Genomic DNA, 19,925 nt, shown 5'->3' with positions numbered 1-19,925 from the left:
TCAATTCACACTTTGAAAATCACAAATTCCCACAAAAATCGGATGTTTTCACCTAAAATTTCATGTTTACAAAACAAAAACTATTTTTTTATTATAATATTTCATAAACACTGTATAACCTGTTGTAAAACTTTTGATTTGAAATTATTATCATCAAAAATGAATGTTTAACAAGCTTTTCCCAGTTTTTCACTATTTTTGTCAAATTTTGCTATTTTTCACCCAAAAAATCCATTTTCCCACTCAGATTTCTTGGTAGACTTTTGGTATGTTACAAAGAAAGCCTTTTAAATTTGAAAAATACCAAAAATAATTCTGTTGCAATTTTTTTGAGGTTGGCCACATTTTTCATCTATTTTGACTAGACTAATTGGCAAACAATAGAACACATGAGAGTTCACGAACATTAAAACTAGATTGGCAAACACTAGAACACATGAGAGTTCACGAACATAAAACAACTAGGTTAACAAACACTAGAACACACGAGAGTTCACGAACATAAAACAACTAGATTGTCAAACACTCGAATCATGAGAGTTCACGAACATAAAACAACTTGATTGGCAAACAGTAGAACACACGAGAGTTGGAAACATATCTTATGTATATCATGTAGCTAACACTTGACAGACAATGTCAATTCCAATACAACCACATTTTTTACCGCATAATATTATACTAACAATAATATTCTATTCGTCTAAATGAAGCACATCGTCCTTTAAAATTCAGTTCTCAAATGACAGAATCTGGTCAGAAGATAAATTGATCTGACCATTGATAATCCATGAACTTTTTATTCTATCATTTTAAATATCAAAACGTATCTATGGACAGTAACCAACGATTTTAAAATGGTCTGACAAATATGAAATGATGATAAGCAAGGCTTAGCATGCACGCATATACATGAAAACGAAGTCAATCTGCAAATGCTCCTAGACCACCATAATATAAAATGGTCGTCTCTTTTCTTGTATTATTCGCTATCAGCTATGAATTCAATCATTGTCAATATTTACTCGTTGATGATCGTTTTGGTTAACAAACATCTAAAGCAAGAATCTGTTTGAATGGACAGTTTTTCGTGGATTTCGTTATTATAACAACTATCAATTTCATAATTAACTTCAGTTTTGAATACAACTCAATGTGACCAACTCCACGAGTGTACCAATTTCGCACAGCCTGACTTATAAGATCTTATAACCAAACGTTGTCTCAAATATTAAAAGTTGGTTCTTTAGCATGTTCGTCTGCATCCTGCTTGTGTTTCTGTTGTTCCAAATCAATAGGATATTAAGAAAGAATTGTTGAACGAATCCAGACATGCAATCAGCAGCATGATTTCAAATACCAGTATATGAACGTGTTGTTCTGCTCAATCAGCAGCATGATTTCAAACACCAGTATAGGAACGTGTTGTTCTGCTCAATCAGCAGCATGATTTCAAACACCAGTATAGGAACGTGTTGTTCTGCTCAATCAGCAGCATGATTTCAAACACCAGTATAGGAACGTGTTGTTCTGCTCAATCAGCAGCATGATTTCAAATACCAGTATAGGAACGTGTTGTTCTGCTCAATCAGCAGCATGATTTCAAACACCAGTATAGGAACGTGTTGTTCTGCTCAATCAGCAGCATGATTTCAAACACCAGTATATGAACGTGTTGTTCTGCTCAATCAGCAGCATGATTTCAAACACCAGTATATGAACGTGTTGTTCTGCTCAATCAGCAGCATGATTTCAAATACCAGTATATGAACGTGTTGTTCTGCTCAATCAGCAGCATGATTTCAAACACCAGTATAGGAACGTGTTGTTCTGCTCAATCAGCAGCATGATTTCAAACACCAGTATAGGAACGTGTTGTTCTGCTCAATCAGCAGCATGATTTCAAACACCAGTATATGAACGTGCTGTTCTGCTAGATCATCAATTGATAACCTAGCATCACACCCATAAGCAAGGGGAAGCAAGGCAGAACAAGTTGTTTTACAATCTTTGAAACACATGATGTGCAAACATCCTGTTAATCAACAATCCCGTTCTTAAAATAGTTATTGCCCTTGAATTCAAGTTTATACGAATTTTGGGCTTTTCTGGTGATTTTATAGAAAAATATAAGTTAAATTGCAATCAGCAAAAATAATGAGAAAACAAAATCTTTAAACAAGTCAAATATGACTAAAATTGTCAATCAGCTCTTCTTAAGGGACGACATCAAAAGTTCAATGAAGGATAAAAAACTTAGTTCACATAGTTTTTTCACTGACCCCCCCCCCCCCCCCCCTCTTAACTTAATTTGGGAAAAAATGATTCACCAATAGGGATATATGTAAAATCGATTTTAGATTAACAAAACTTGCAGCAATGTTGACCCCCCACCCCCAAACTATTTGATTTAAGTTTTTTATCCTGCATCGATCTTTGGATGTCATCCCTAAAGAAAATGAAGTGATAGGAAGTGTGAATTGACTTTTTTGTGGGTTATAGTATTTAAATTACTTGAACATTTTTTGTGAATAACATTCCAATCTAATCTGTATTAAACCTTGTAACATTTTTCTTTAATAGTTGCTACTGTTGTGTACTAGGATTGTATTGCTGGATATGTTTTCCAGTTAAACAATTCAAGCTTCTGGGAGCCACTAGTTTCTATAAACATTTAGACTGGTGGTGCCCTAATACATTTGTAAAATATAATGACTTATAATATATCCAATAAGTTGTATATCTGTCCCTAATTCCTCTCTATGTAGAAATGGTAACATATAATGTAGACCACTTTAACACATAAATAATTCTATTTTGCTGCAGCATCTAGTAGTCCACTGTTCTTACCCTCAGGAATGCAGATATCACCTTTAATTTCCTCTCATAATGCCACCAATTTGCAATAACCTATTAGCTTGAATGAACACTTTAATTCATATTTTAAAATATTCTCCATATGTATAAATGATGCAAGTTGATTTTATGAAAGTGGTTGTATTTCAAAGGGCAGTAACTCCAAAATTGATTGTCAGATTTGGGTGTTCCACGACTTGCTGTTGATGTTGATCTGCTTAGGTCTGCTTAAACTGTATTTAGTTACTGAGATAATAGCCAAAAACTGTGATTGTTTCTAAGTATTGACATTTCAGGGGCAATAACTCCATATTGGGTTGTCTGATTTTTCAGAATTCAATAGTAGATAGACCTTACCTGTTGATCATTATTACCCTAACAGCTCCAATTTTGTGGATATAAGCCAAAACTTGTAGTACTTTTACGTTCTATTATAAGCAACAGCAGTGGAAACAAAGACCTGGATATTCAATTTAAGTTTGGCAATAATTGGTAAAATTGAGAAAGGAAATGGTGAATGTGTCAAAGCGACAACAAACCAACCCTAGAGCAGACAACAGCCTAAGGCCACCAATGGGTCTTCAATGTAGCTAGAATTCCCGCACCCGTAGGTGTCCTTCAGCTGGCCCCTAAAAAATATGTATACTAGTACAGTGATAATGGACGTCATACTAAACCCGAATTATACACAAAAAACTAAAAGTGTATACATCTGGTAGTCTAGTGGAGATAAAAAAAATTAAGGTAGCACAAAATGGACTGAAAGACAATGGCTGATGTCGAGTGATGACAAAAACTAACCAGAAAATATGCATACTATGGAACATTTCAATTGTTAATCCCTTTTCCACTGAAATGAGAATAATTAGGACCTTACAGTAGGTTTAATTCTCAATTATTTTAATATTCTGTCCCTGATTATAAGTTGTTTGTATTTGCATGTTTCTGGCAGTGGCATTGATCCATGAATGTTCTTTCCGACAAAACTTGACAAGTTTAAGGTGGTACCCAACACTTTCACTAAAATTAATTTGGCTCGTTTAATTTTCATAAAATTTTGTCAAAGTATTTACTTTGACACTTCAACAAAAATGTAAAAATTTAAAAAAGTTTTGCCAGAAAAATTACACTGGTTATATAGAAATTTGACAAACACCAATTTTGATCATTGAGAAGCTTAATATTCCTTTTGGTGTCAGACCACCAATTACTGAGGCCCCTCATGGGGGGGTCCTAGTAATCACATAATCACCATTTTTTTGCCAATATAATCACATAATCATTAAATATTTGCTTATCTTTAGTAATCAAATAATCATAAACTAAAAATACAGTCCTAGGTAATCAAATAATCATGAAATATTTGGCTTAATAATCAAATAATCATTAAAAAAACGGCCAAGTAATCACATAATCAAAAAACCCATGAGGGCCCTCATTACTCCCTCCAATTTAGAACGTATGTAAAAGTAGTCCTACTTTGACACAAAATAGTGCTTTTGATGTCATTGTTTACTTAAACTAACCAACAAATTTGCAGAAATGAAACTTTTGGTGAAAGGGAAATATATTTAGACCATTTTGAGCCAAAATTCACTTGTCTATGAGTTTGCATTAAAAATTCAGGATTAATGCGCTACATAGTACACTAATTTAAGATTTCCAGAAAACCGGGAGTTATTTTGGTAGTACCTGTCTTTTCAAAATCAGAAATTTGTTACAAGACTTTAAACATTGGTTGAAAATTGGCATGTAGGAAGGTGATACATGTACAATTCAGGATATACCTGGTTTCCTTGAAGTTAAACTTAAGGTAAAATATTTAGAAAGCTGTGAAAATTGCAAAATTTGGTTGAACAGATAGGGATTTTTAATTGGTGGTCTGACACCTTTTACAACACAACGTAATTAAAACGTTTAGCTGACTTTACAGAGTTATTTCCCTGTAGTGTTAGGTACCACCTTAAACACAAAAGATGCCACATCTTAAGCATCTTAGTTCATCTCCAGGTTTTTGTGGGACAGTTTTCTATGAAGTATTCTTTGAATTTGTTTGTGGTTTAGTTAAGGCATTGTCTGTTTTTCTTTCAACTTATGAGTTTTAAATGTACCTTGGTTTCTACATTCATTTTCAACTGTTATAAAAGACAACATTGGCATAATGAATAATAATAGACAAGTAGTTTGAATATTTATATTTAAATATATTTGTAAACAATAACATTACAAAAATAAAAAATACATTTTTTTCATAATGAAGGATATTTAAAATAAATCAATATAGCACTACTAGATTGGCTAGTTTTATTTGTTGTGTGGTATTGCATTTATTTCATAGTTATCATGAATTTGAATGAACTTTCAGCAATTTGGCTTAACATTTTGAAGAACTGATCAAATTTAAATCTAGACATAAAAGAGGGACAGACAGACAGACAGGGGTATATCAGTATACCCCCACTTTTTTAAAGCATGGGTATAGAAGACAGTTACCAAAACCACAAAACAACTGAATCCATGAAATTTGGCAGTAAAAACTTTACGAAATGTAATACCATCAACAACAAGAATGTTTTATATTAACTTTTACATATTTTTAGTTAAATCGTTTAACCCAAATATGACTGTTAGCAATAAGTGTGTGGTTAACACTCAAGTTATGAACTCAACCTTTAAAAACTGTTTTGATTCAGAAGATCAATTACTGAAAACCAAATGATAGTGCCGGCCCATTCCAGCCAGGAAAGTATATCACACTAACAGATGCTATGAGTATTATTATTCAACTTTAGCTGTTATTTGGTTTGAAGTATTATCTACTCTAAAATTAAACTATTGCTCAAATATAATGTTGTAAATTTATACAAGCTTTCATTGAGTATACACATATTAGTCCTAACCAATCAATTAATCTTTTTCAAATATAATTGATGACTATAATAAAATACATCTCGATCAGTTTTTACCAGAAATCTTCTTTGATTCCTCATACAAGCTTCCAGCATGCACTATTGCATTTATCACAGATATATGGAAATACCATGGAACTCATTCCAAAACTTTGATATGAATTTTTCCTGAGTTTTAACATTGCATTGAATACAAATATTGTGTTAATATCATCTGTCTGATAATGGATCGTCTTTGTTTAGGCTGCCGTTTAAGTATGATGTGTCTTGAAGCTTTGATTTTGGACTTGACGATAATCCGCCTACCAACAGATCATTATTTCTGAAAGATGGAATTAAAATATGGTATTACTTTTATTATTAACATAAGACAAGATTCTATTATTTTATTTTGCATTCATAACCTTTGAAATTTCACTTTTCAGAATATCATGGTTAACTTGGAAAAATGCATTGTGCACAAATAAGTCAGTATCATACCTTACCTGTCTATAAACAATTAATATATTTATCAAAGCTGTACATTATTAAGAAATAATGAAAATGCTGTTTTGTAAAAGGTTGACTCTTAAAGTTATTTACAGTATATATTTGATTGATAATAGGTTTTTAAATATGGTTATCATGTATGATTACTAAAAGCAGGTTTACAAGTCGTAAGCCATTGCATGTCAAGTGTATAGTAGCATTTTTACCAAATAGATAAAATAATACATGTGATAATTACTTTTTTCACAGATTTAAAATTTTTCACACTCTGATAACTGGTTCTTCAGGAGTGTGAAAGGATAACAATGGCCAGTGTTGAGTATGTTTTGAAACTTTGATACGTTCATGCTGTCATAATATAACAAAATTCAAGATAGGATAATGGCATTTTTTTTAACAAGGAAAAAATAAAATCTAAACAATTCTTTTCTTTAGCCATTATCATACCTCTTTCATAAAATAATGAGTGGAAGTATTTGAATGGTGATGGAGAAACTCAAATAACTGAAGGGAAGGTATATAAAGGTGATAAAATCAAATCCATTCTTTTCTTTACTGATTATCCTTCCTCTTTCCTAAAATCAAAGTGCTTAAAACGCTGAAGGTAATTTATCAGTGGGAAGTAAAATTAAATATTGCATTGGTTGTAGATGATTTAACAGCAATTCTAGACAAAGGCAGATAACTCCAATTTTTAAAGATGACTTTAACAATGACATCATTTATATTTTTAGAACAGATATTAGAGTCCTGCATCTGGCAAAAGTTATGTCATTTTCTTGACAAATGTAACATAATTTTGTGCCTTGAATATCTGAGCATATATTACATCGATATTTTTTTGGAAATGTTCATGGATAGGATGTGTAGAATGTTTATATGATCAATGCACTATTTTGTGTATCAAAAAGGTAGTGATAAGCCTTGGAAGATTTAGATATCAAGTCAGTCCCTTAAGAGTTTCATAAGGTTTTGATTGCATGAAGATTGCATTTCAAGTATATGATAGGTGACAAAGAGAAACTCAAATAACTGAAAGGTAGGAAAATAAAGGTAATGTCCACACATCAATCACCATAATTGTACCTCAAGAAGAATCCATTAGTTATTGCATGATTGGTACACTAAAATACAATATGAATATAAAGATACACTATATATGTATGACACAAATGATTAAAGAATGAATTGTGTTAATTTAAATCATCTTTTGGACAGCAAGTTACAGATTTTGATTTCTTTTATTGATAAAAATGCAAAGAAAAAAAAAAAAGAAATGTAAGGGATTGTTTTAGAAGAAAGAGAAAGGAGCAGTTTAAAATGAGTCGAAATGTGTTACGATGAACAAAGTGCAAGTTTTCAAAATTCTTTGTCTCAAGACTGTTCCAAACACAGAATTGATGGCTAAAAGAATCCAGTGAAAAATATCACAAACATATCCTGGATCATAATATTGTACCAAGATATGAATAGACATTGCCTTGTACATTGTACTAGATTAAATGCAATACCTGATTTTAGTGTGTCAGCGTTTAAGATGAGTCTTTATCAAAAAATGTTACCTAATTTGTAATGATATTCTGACCTTATAAAAAAACAAAGCCACATTGTTGTGTCTGTCCCAAGTTAGGAGACTCTGACCTTCGTTAGTCTCAACTTGTGTTTTTTTTAAAGTTTGATTAATCTATATGACATACATTTTCTCTGAACTAGAACACATTTTAATTCAGGGGCCATCTGAAACCTGCCTCTTTGTGCGGGATTTTCTCGCTGAGTTGAAGACCCATTGGTGGCCTTGGGCTGTTTTTAGCTCTTTAGTATTTTTTTTTTTTTATCTCTTTGACACATTCACCATTTCCATTCTCAATTTTATCTTTGTTCTAACTCATTAATGCTGCAATCTTAGCAGAGACTCAGCAAATATCAGCTTTAAACCCAGAGTGGATTGAACGAAGGACCTTGGTCACTTGCTTTACCACTAAAATCATTGAGTCCAATAGTGGTTCTATTATTGTTACCTAATGTATTACCTTACAGATCTTGTTGAAGTATTTAATTCTAATAATAAACTTTTTCTTTCATTTTGCATTTTCCTTTCTCTCATAGAATGCCTGGCCAACTGAAAAGAGAAATAGCATCTAGTTGTTGTAAATGCTTTCCTTTTACAAAAAAAATTGTTGTAAATTTCAATATTCTTTTCCGATTTATACTTTTCCCAACATTTTTGAGGAAAATTGACATTAGAAGATAACTCTCTTAAGATCATAGGGCACTCAGAATGAAAAGATCTTCACATTTGTCCCATTTCAAGAGAATAAATATTATATCTCAATGAATTCAGCGGTAAAATTTGACATAGTAAGTTACATAGTACATAGTTTCATTTGAGCTGCGTCGGACAGAAATCGACCTTATGTAAGTTCACGTATACATGTACATGTATAAAGCCTTTGATGGATTTTCGAACATTAAAATGTGAAATAAAAGATGAACTTTGGCTTATTTGGTAGGGTTCATATAACAAATAAATTTTCAAATAGTCACAGACTTTCATACAGATTTTGTCAATTGTCAACCCGACATCAAAGTTAACATATACATGTATTAATTTTCATTTGCATAAGGTCGATTTCTATCCGACGCAGCTCATTTATTATATGAAGTGTTATCCTTTTGGGTCAAATTTCTATTACTCATAAATATTTCATCTTCTTGTGTTATGTGTTTCTGTCTCTTTGACATATGCACAACAACTCTTTTCATTCACACTTTTAATAAACTAAAAGTTTTAAAACTTATAAATATTTTTCATGTCAATTTAGCTATAATTTACTCAGATAAAAAAAATTACAATAGTAAGTGCACAATATCATGTATCAGCATTTGCAGAAAATTTGTTAAAGCCATTTTTACAGCGTTGCATGTTCGCAGAAAGTGTAACAACAATGAGGCAGATGTTGAAAGAAGTTGTCCCTGCAAAACCACACAAATATATACCTGTTTAGAAGCTTCTGATGCTCTGCTTTCTGAATCTCTGACTCTTTCTTCCATTCTTCTTATATTTTTGGCATAATCTGTTATCATTCTTTCTGCCTATTAAAACATTTTAAAGTCAAATGATGCAAAATCATAATAGACAAGATATTTTTCAATTTAAATGAAAAGACATTCCTTGTAAATTAAATAATTATTCAATAACGTTTCCAATTATAGTCCAGTCAAACTAAAATTTAACCTCAAACTAATTGCAACAGAATTTTTTTTAGTTTTAATCTATAGCATTATGCCCTTAATATACAAAGAAAAAAGTCCCATAAAATCTAACTTGAGGAAAACTTAAAATCAGTATTTTTAATTTCCTATGGAGATAACTCCGCAAAAATGAGTCTTTTTTTTGTCAGTTTTTGGTAGATTTTCTTGAAATTTATGTAAAGTATGATACTTTGATGGGGTTAAAAGTTGGTATTTAACTAAATTATATAATCTTCTGCTCATGAAATGTACAAAACTGAAGTCTAATGGGTAGTTTTATATTTTTTGTGCATTTTTCATTGAAGAAATTGCAAATTTGAAGCTTTGTGACCATTTTGAAAAAATAATGTAAAAATTTGGTATTGTTTATATCTGTTTCTCTTATGGTTGGGGCCTGTTATCTAACTCCCACGTGAATAGATATTTTTCGTATCACACTGTACGGAGTGTGATATGAAAAAGTGATATCAAAATTACGTTAATTTGATTGGCTTATCTCGTAAATTTCAAATATTTTCATTGGCCGTTGATCAGGTCATTATTCACTGGAAAAGGTCATGCCGGGACTACTTTTTTTCTTGACAACTGATTGTTTACTTCCGGTTTTTGTGATTTTCGTCTGCTTTATCGTCTGCATAATCTAATATAAATCTTATCATGGAAGAAGAAATAAAGAAAGGAACCCGTGTACGGTTATGTAACGGAGCAAAGGGCATTATAACTGGCACAACTTCCAATTTCAATTTCCCTCTGTATGCGACAGTTAAACTACCGATGGACGTCCGCAAAGCTTCAAATACAATACAGTTATCTCTATTCTAATGCAAAACAAGTTCATAATTAAATTTCAATCACAATTTCAGTGTAAAATCTTCATTAAAGAAAATTCCGCGAAAAGATGTTATCTTCTTTTGTCCCTACACTACGTGACGTCATAGGTATGCTTCCGGTGTCATACATAAACACAGGGCGTTTTCTGGCTTCTGTGCCGCTTCAGAATGTAATAAAATTTGATAAAAAGAAGATTTTAAGGCGCAACAAGTGAGTTATTTGTTAATTATTGTAGAAAAACGTGTCAATACACTTGTTACAAATTAGATAACAGGCCCCAACCATAAGAGAAAGATCAGTACGCGTTGCAAAGAAAAACGGTCGTAGCAACACAACTCCCAACAAATAGGCCACGCACATACAACTTTTTGCCATAAGAGAAATAGGTTTAACAACTTGTGAGAATTAGATATCGCTTGATATCAACTCTCGTTATTTAATTTCAATAATAAAAAACTCGCCATAGGCTCGTTTATTATTATTGAAATTAAATAACTCGAGTTGATATCAATCGATATCTAATTCACAGGCTCGTTTATTATTATTGAAATTAAATAACGAGAGTTGATATCAAGCGATATCTAATTCTCACTCGTTATGAAACCTATAAATATTATATTTTTTCAGCATCTTTTTTGTCTAAAGAAACTTTAAACCACAAAAAAGAAGAATACATAATTAATTATTTTTTTTATTAAATTTGAGATTCTTTACCTTGACATGTCGAAAAATTCAATAAATGGTCAACTAATGAATTACGATATCTAAATTATAGCTTGATAAAAGATATGAAAACACCTTTAGAGTTGTTTGTTATACTCTAAAGACCGCTAAAAAATCAAGAATCAATACATTATGAATAGAAGTGGTAAAGTTATTATTTTGTATCAATTTTTATTGATATTTCTGCAATTTTTGCAAGAGTTATCTCCCTTTTCAATGCAAATCTCCATAGGAATTTTAAATGGTGATTTTTTTAGTCTTCCTCAAGTAAGATTTTATGGGACTTTTTTCTGTGTATATTTGGGGTATAACGCCAAAGGTTAAAACTTAAAAATCTTCTGTTGCAATTACTTTCAGGTTAGGGTCAAATTTATGCTAGATTGACTGGACTATTATGGTTCATGTAAGATATTTGAAATATTTAAAATTTCATTGCAAATGTTTATGTTTTTTTTTATGAAATGTGCTAAACAAAGATAGCTCAACCAGGGAGCTGGGGGGTCCAATTGATATTAACATGATCACATTTCTGCCAAAATTATAAAATAATCATTAATAATTTTTTTAAACAAGATCTAGATTATCAAATAATCCTGAAATATTTGTTCTGGTTATCAAATAATCAACATAATGGCCAAATAATCACATATTAAAAAAAACTGCGAGAAGGTTTGTAAATATTCAATGATATACCTCTAATGTTTTCTCTTGACTTTCTCTAAGTAATGATGTCAGTTCATCATTTCTCTTTTTCACATGACTAAGTTCTGATCGAACATCTTTTATTTTTTGTTCAAATTTTTCTGTTATTGATTGACATTCTTCCTTCCATCTAAAATATAAAAAAAAAAAAAAATTTCCCATGTTGATTTTAGCTGCATGGGGTAAAAATGTAATGGTAAATTGCTTTACATTTTAAAATATTATGTACCAGTATTATTGAATCTGCAAACTTGAAATTCTGTGATATCTTTTTAAATGTTGCATATAATACAGAACTTGAATAAATGAACTACATTTTAAGAATTTACATATCTCATTTCTTGTAGCAAAACGTAATATTTAGATCTTCAAAAGTGATTTTAGAAAATTTTATTTTATTCAGAGATTAGATTATCCACAGACTTTAGCAAGTTTTAGAATACATATAGTCGATAAAACAACCCCTCAAACAACATTCTAATTTACACTTATTCAATATCAATGTTTTGGTCTATAAAAAAATGTTTATATACCTAGCACACATTCTCTGTTGACCTGTTAATAAATTTCTTAATTCACCAACAGTTGATCGACTAGCATCTTCTGAACACTGTAGTCTGGTTTCATACTCCTGTAATTTTTGTTGCTGCTCATGTTCAAATATTGTCATCTAAAAATAGATATGGCATTGTATGTGAAAACTTAAACCCAATCAGAATTGATTTACGGTGTACATAACATTACAGGGATATTACACTAAATATCAGCTGAACGTTTTAATCAAGTTCTATTGTAATTGAAATATTAAGCTTCTCAATGATTAAAATTAGTGTTGCTCCATATCAAATGAAATTTTTCTAATAAAGTGTGGTTCATTTTTTTTTTAATTTTTTGATATTTTTGTCAGAGCTGCAAAGTAAATATTATATCAATTTTATGAAAATTAAACAAGCCAAATTAATTTTAGTCAAGGTGTTTGGTACCGCTCCTATTTTCAAAAAGTGTTTGAATTATCTCAATAAATACTCAGTAGTAATATGTTGGTTTGTTTTAATGTATGGACTGTAAATATGGACATTTTGGCAGGTTATTATTATAGTGAATTCAATGAATAAAAATTTTGTGTGTGTGTTTAATTTAGTGATTCGAAAGATGAGTGTGATTTTCACATTAATTTGTTGATCACTACAAACTATTTTGAACAGGGGGTATCTTTTACACATTTTATGTGGTTCAATTAGTAGGAGGGAAAACACTGTCTTCTTTATAATAACCATCATCATCTTTGAAATTTTTGTGTGTATTTTCTTTTTCATAAACTACAGAAGATGTGTTGAAATGATTGAAAGCAATTATTTTGAGAATGTACCTCTTTTTGACACTTCCTAAGAGCTGATTCTTTTTCTTTTTCTGCTGCCAACATCCGTTTCTTCAGATCATCATTATCATTTTGTAATCTCATTCTGTCGTCATTCAAGAACTCAAACTCTTGTTCCATCCCTGACATTCTCTCCTTCAACTGGGCTAACTGAACCTCAGTTTGGGTTGTAATCTGTTGATTGCTTTAAAATAATAAAATAAGATTGAAAATCCTAACAAATGCTGATAATTCAGATAACAAATAAAATATAATTTACATCAAATTAGATGAGATTTTATATAATTTCCTTCAGTTGGCTTTTCATACAAATGATCATTTCACTAGTTTCTCTTTATTTTGTTATTTCAACTAGAAATTTTCCATTTTGTATTTGCTATTTTTGTAATGCTTTATTTATCACTCCATTTAAACTATATATATCTTTACTTACTTCATTTCTGCCTTTTTAAGTGCACTATGTTGATTTTCAACTTTGACCTCCAAATCATCTCTTGACCTTTCAGCAGCTATAGCTCTTCTGTTCATGTCTTCAAATGAAGCTTTATCCTTAGCCCCAGAAACTTTCTGGTCATGATGGAACTGTCAAGAAAAGGATAGAAATATTTACTTACATTTTATAAAGAATAGAAAAATGTCTGGCTCTGTTTCATGTATTTAGCCTCAGTAAAGAAAAATGTTTAGTACAGCAAAAAAATCAAGAAATATTAAAAAGTGTGAATGTGCCAGTCTATGTGCAACTTGTTGACTATTTTCTAGGTTCTTTTTGGTTTATAGCTCTTCAATGTTTTCTGTCTTCATACATCCTTGGATTTTAAATATTCAGCCTTGAGCGTTCCTGATGAAGTTAAATCCAGAAAAGCCCTTTGGACACATATAATTTAAAAAGTGTTTTCATTTTTTTCTGACTAAACCTTTGTTATGTTTTTGCTTCTTAGCAGTGTTTCCTCTACAAATATTGTAAAACTTAGTACTAATTATTCCTTGATAAGGACAATACACTGACAAATATCAATGTTATAAAGTAGCAACTGCTGTCCAATATCTAAGATAATGAAATGTAACCATACCTTTTCCAACTCAGCTTCCACATTTCTTTTATCCCTGATGGCTCTTGTTACTTGTTCTTTTAAGTCAGCACCTTCCTGAAATATAAATACATCTATATATATATATACAATATATATACAATATTTGTATATTGTCTGAAAATACTTTTTTTTATTTGTATGAGCCTTAGAAACAGGATGAAAAGTGATGCTTGCTGAACTTTTCGCCTGTTTTATAGCGTGTACAAATAAATTTTATATTTTCCGACAATGTAATTGTATTGGTTTTCTCCAGAAATTTACACCAAACACTTGAAACTTTAGTTGTTAAATTCCAATTCATTGTCCAAAGGAGACGTAATTTGTACAAGTACACAGAAAGGAAACATGAATTTATTAATTGGCCGATTGTAGGATTAAAGTTATCTCTTTTGCATGGCAAAATTGGATTTTTTTTTCTCAAGCTATTGAAAATATTATATAGATATAATTTAATTTTGGATGTAACGCGTCTTCTGATTGGCTGACGTTATTTTGTTATGAGCCCATAGACATAATTTAGTCATGTGACCGTGACGTCATCAACGTTTTTCATGGTTTTCTACGGTTTAAAATGGAATTTAGAATTAAATTATAAGAAATAATTGTAATATTTTTTTCTGTCTATTCGAAATAACATAAAAAATGTGATGCACACTGTTAAATAACCCGCTACGCTTGTTATTCAGTGTGCACCAAATTTTTAGTGTTATTTCTTCATAGACAGAAAAAATATTACAGTCATTCCTTAAACAAACAAATTCTGTTGTCCTTTTTTGCTACCAGTTCTATAATTGGCTCATTACAACAATTGGTACCAGGACTCTTTCATTAAGCAGTTTAAGTTAGTATTGATATCATGATCTAATTAGCATCAAATCAAATTTCTCTAAACTGTTTTCTAAAACACTCAAATAGATATATATTGTATCTAGAACATTGTCAAGCTGATGAACAAATATGAAAATTTTTTGAGAAAATTGTGAAGAACAAATTTGTTGGACAAACAGATGGACAGAAAAGAAGTTTGTTATATTTCCCTGACTTCAATGTTGGAGTATGATATAATACGACATGGATATGAATTTTACAATAGCTGGTAAATTATTAAGATGAATATTTAAAAGTTAATAATTGTGACTGCAATACTTACCATTTCCAAGTTATTTAATTCCTGAGTGAGTTTTGTAATTCTTTCATTGCACTGGTTCCTTACAAGATCAACCTTGAAAAAATAAAATCAAAACTTTGATAACAAAGCATTGTATTGATAATGCAGGTAGCAACGAAAATTGTTAAGAAAACTACCCTTAACTGACTGTATTACAATTTAAAAAGTTAATCTTTTATGAAAGGATTTTTATCTTACTCTTTTATGTTGAAAGGTAGATAAAAACTTACAATAAATGTTTTCCTAAACTCATTAATTTTAACGGAATTCTGATAAAATGCAAGTAAACAGACGAATGATTTAAATTTAAAATACTTTCAGATAATAACAAAATATATAAAATTCATAATAGATCATAATAGACTGAAACTTATCTTTTATCCCCCTTTAACCAATGCAGTCCATTGAACTGAATAGAATTAATTTTTTATTCTCATCTCTTATGCTGTGTGTGTTTTTTGTTTGTTTCAATTATACATACAATTTTGCCTTTTTTTTTTTTTTTTTTTTTGGGGGGGGGGGGTAAATTCAACTAAATAAATCCTTGTTCCCTTTCCATATTTGTTTTGAAGGAAGATATGAATTGAAAAGTCTAATTACAAATACCCCACTTTTATTCTATATAATAAAATATTGACCTCTTGTCTGGTTTTAAGTCCTGCTTCATTGATTAATTTGCTGATAGCTTCCTGTAACGAGTCAGCCTCTTCTTCTCTTTGCTTCAGATCTATCTCTGCCTACAGAAATTAACTAGAGGCTCTCAAGAGCCTGTATCGCTCACCTGATTCTACTTGGGTTTTTGAAATCATATGAAAAAATATAAAATTTGGCTAAAAGTGACAACACAACCTCATTGATAAGGAAAGGAACATGTTTAATTTCATTCAAAAGTCCCCCACTGGCGGCCATCTTGGATGGCGGATCGGCTACAAAGTATCAAAACTTGGTCAGCACCTCATAAGGAACATTCATGCCATGTTTGGTTTTATTCCATTCAGTGGTTCTCTAAAAGAAGTCATTTGTATGCATTTCCCATAGGGTCCTATGTTAAACTAAGTCCCCCGCTGGCGGCCATCTTGGATGATGGATCTGCTACAAAGTAACAACACTTGGTCAGCACCTCATAAGGAACATTCATGCAATGTTTAGTTTTATTCCATTCAGTGGTTCTCTAAAAGAAGTCATTTGTATGCATTTCCAATAGGGTCCTATGTTAAACTAAGTCCCTGCTGGCGGTCATCTTGGATAATGGATCGGCTACAAAGTAACAACACTTGGTCAGCACCACATTAGGAACATTCATGCCATGTTTGATTTCATTCCATTCAGTGGTTCTCTAAAAGAAGTCATTTGTATGCATTTCCCATAGGGTCCTATGTTAAACTAAGTCCCATGCTGGCGGCCATCTTGGATGATGGATGGGCTACAAAGAAACAACACATGGTCAGCACGGCATAAGGAACATTCATGCAATGTTTGGTTTCATTCCATTCAGTTGTTCTCTAAAAGAAGTCATTTGTATGCATTTCCCATAGGGTCCTATGTTAAACTAAGTCCCCCGCTGGCGTCCATCTTGGATAATGGATCGGCTACAAAGTAACAACACTTGGTCAGCACCACATTAGGAACATTCATGCCATGTTTGATTTCATTCCATTCAGTGGTTCTCTAAAAGAAGTCATTTGTATGCATTTCCCATAGGGTCCTATGTTAAACTAAGTCCCCCGCTGGCGGCCATCTTGGATGATGGATTGGCTACAAAGTAACAACACTTGGTCAGCACTCCATAAGGAACATTCATGCTATGTTTGGTTTCATTCCATTTAGTGGTTCTCTAGAAGAAGTCATTTGTATGCATTTCCCATAGGGTCCTATGTTAAACTAAGTCCCCCGCTGGCGGCCATCTTGGATGATGGATCGGCTACAAAGTAACAACACTTGGTCAGCACTCCATAAGGAACATTCATGCTATGTTTGGTTTCATTCCATTTAGTGGTTCTCTAGAAGAAGTCATTTGTATGCATTTCCCATAGGGTCCTATGTTAAACTAAGTCCCCCGCTGGCGGCCATCTTGGATGATGGATTGGCTACAAAGTAACAACACTTGGTCAGCACCCCATAAGGAACATTCATGCTATGTTTGGTTTTATTCCATTCAATGGTTCTCTAAAAGAAGTCATTTGTATGCATTTCCCATAGGGTCCTATGTTAAACGAAGTTCCCGGCTGGCGGCCATCTTGGATGATGGATCGGCAGCAAAGTAACAACACTTGGTCAGCACCTCATAAGGAACATTCATGCCATGTTTGGTTTCATTCCATTCAGTGGTTCTCTAGAGGAAGTCATTTGTATGCATTTCCCATAGGGTCCTATGTTAAACTAAGTCCCCCGCTGGCGGCCATCTTGGATGATGGATCGGCAACAAAGTAACAACACTTGGTCAGCACCTCATAAGGAACATTCATGCCATGTTTGGTTTCATTCCATTCAGTGGTTCTCTAAAAGAAGTCATTTGTATGCATTTCCCATAGGGTCCTATGTTAAACTAAGTCCCCTGCTGGCGGCCATCTTGGATGATGGATCGGCTACAAAGTAACAACACTTGGTCAGCACCCCATAAGGAACATTCATGCTATGTTTGGTTTTATTCCATTCAGTGGTTCTCTAAAAGAAGTCATTTGTATGCATTTCCCATAGGGTCCTATGTTAAACTAAGTCCCCGGCTAGCAGCCATCTTGGATGATGGATCGGCAACAAAGTAACAACACTTGGTCAGTACCTCATAAGGAACATTCATGCCATTTTTGGTTTCATTCCATTCAGTGGTTCTCTAAAAGAAGTCATTTGTATGCATTTCCCATAGGGTCCTATGTTAAACTAAGTCCCCCGCTGGCGGCCATCTTGGATGATGGATCGGCTACAAAGTAACAACACTTGGTCAGCACCTCATAAGGAACATTCATGCCATGTTTGGTTCCATTCCATTCAGTGGTTCTCTAGAAGAAGTTCAAAATGTAAATTGTTAACGACGACGACGACGACGGACGACGACGACGGACGACGACGACGGACGACGGACGCCAAGTGGTGAGAAAAGCTCACTTGGCCCTTCGGGCCAGGTGAGCTAAAAAGAAACAACATGCTTAAATTTAAATAAAACAGATGTATAAGTAGTAGAGCAAGGACAATAAGGGTAATGGATACTGAGACAGCATCTCATCAGTACATGTTCTAAAATAAATGGGAAATGTGTTCATAAGACACAGATGATGCCCCAACTTGCATATATTGTTATAAAGGAACATTACGCAGGAACTGATAATGTATTCCTACCCAAAAACCTGATCTGAGTTTTGTGGTAAAAAGCATTGTGTATACGTTTCATAACATTTAGTTTAGGCATACTTATGTTAGAAATTGTAAACGAAAAATCCAGGATTTTATCCATTTGTAAATGGGCATAACTCTAGAAAGGTAAAAGTGAAGCCACCAAAATTAAATTTTTTTATTTTTTTTTAGAAATAAGCATTTTGTATAATTTTCATAATATTAAAATGAGGCAAACTAATGTTACAAACCAAATTTGAAATATTAAGTCATGGTAGGAATATATATACCAACCTGTTCTTTTTCCATCATAGCTTTCTCTACCATTTGTACTGCATCTCTGACTTGTGCAACAGCATCTAATTCTCTCTGTTCCATATCACCACTACAAGAATAATGATTGGATAAACTAATGTCACATGATTTGTGTGTATTTTACCAGGTACTAGAGTATCAAGGTCAATTTACCAAATGTTGTTTGACAGGAAAAATATACCTATTTTTGTTTTACTAAGTTAGCATTTATAATCATAATATCAGTAATTAATAGATTCTATAAGAATCATAAGTAACTAAGTCTTAATTTTCAATAATTTAGTATTATTGTCCAGGCTATATTTCTTAAGTACCACCATCCATTATATTTTAAAAAAGCCCAACCCCCTACCCATATATAACCAATGCTGGAACAGCACTGAGGTAGATATCCCTGTCAAAGGTTGTTCTAAAATGCCCTGGTAAGATAGATATAATTTAGACCACAGATATGATACTTAGGAGATAACTATATTGTATTCTAAGCTCCGACGGCATTAATTGGGGATTTGATGGTCGCAAATTAAGTTTATCGTCAGAGCTTAAAATACAATATTGTTATCTCCATTCTAATGAAACTGACAGAAAACAACGTTAAAACATATATTTTAAAATTTGTCATATGTCGTCTGTGCTTGCGTGTACATCCCATAGCATCAATTGTCAATTGATGCCATGTAAATAAGTGACGTTATCCAATCAAAATAAACGTAACAAACGTTGTTGCATTAGAATTGGATTCATTATTATTCTTGGGTTCTAATTTTCCTGGATTTCCTGGGTACATGGTAACCACGAAATTAAGTATTTAACGAATTACATATTTTCTATAGGGCAATATGCACATTTTGGCGAAACCATAAAATCAAATATTCGCGAACGTG

The 19,925-nt window shown here is 32.2% G+C and overlaps 1 protein-coding gene across 2 annotated transcripts in view; it reads right to left on the bottom strand.

Annotated features, from left to right (window-relative positions):
* Positions 1 to 5,036: 5,036 nt before the first annotated feature.
* The window catches only part of LOC139485686 (sodium channel and clathrin linker 1-like), a 31,239-nt gene continuing 16,350 nt past the window's right edge, over positions 5,037 to 19,925 (bottom strand). The window contains exons 12-23 of one of the 2 annotated variants that reach the window (XM_071270325.1): positions 19,021 to 19,111; positions 16,038 to 16,136; positions 15,382 to 15,453; positions 14,211 to 14,285; positions 13,574 to 13,722; positions 13,132 to 13,324; positions 12,296 to 12,432; positions 11,754 to 11,892; positions 9,252 to 9,347; positions 8,285 to 8,373; positions 7,341 to 7,378; positions 5,951 to 6,087 (exon numbers count right to left, since the gene is read on the bottom strand). In XM_071270325.1, coding sequence (XP_071126426.1) covers positions 7,360 to 7,378; positions 8,285 to 8,373; positions 9,252 to 9,347; positions 11,754 to 11,892; positions 12,296 to 12,432; positions 13,132 to 13,324; positions 13,574 to 13,722; positions 14,211 to 14,285; positions 15,382 to 15,453; positions 16,038 to 16,136; positions 19,021 to 19,111 — 1,159 coding nt within the window. In that variant the 3' untranslated portion in view covers positions 5,951 to 6,087; positions 7,341 to 7,359. Of the gene's footprint in view, positions 6,088 to 7,340; positions 7,379 to 8,284; positions 8,374 to 9,251; positions 9,348 to 11,753; positions 11,893 to 12,295; positions 12,433 to 13,131; positions 13,325 to 13,573; positions 13,723 to 14,210; positions 14,286 to 15,381; positions 15,454 to 16,037; positions 16,137 to 19,020; positions 19,112 to 19,925 lie in introns of both variants that reach the window. The other variant, XM_071270324.1, reaches the window with a different exon arrangement.

The sequence above is a fragment of the Mytilus edulis genome, chromosome 8 (assembly GCF_963676685.1).
Source record: "Mytilus edulis chromosome 8, xbMytEdul2.2, whole genome shotgun sequence".
NCBI classification, from domain to species: Eukaryota; Metazoa; Mollusca; class Bivalvia; order Mytilida; family Mytilidae; genus Mytilus; species Mytilus edulis.
Note: the sequence above shows the minus strand (reverse complement) of the source record. Positions and strands in the feature narration are given on the sequence as shown.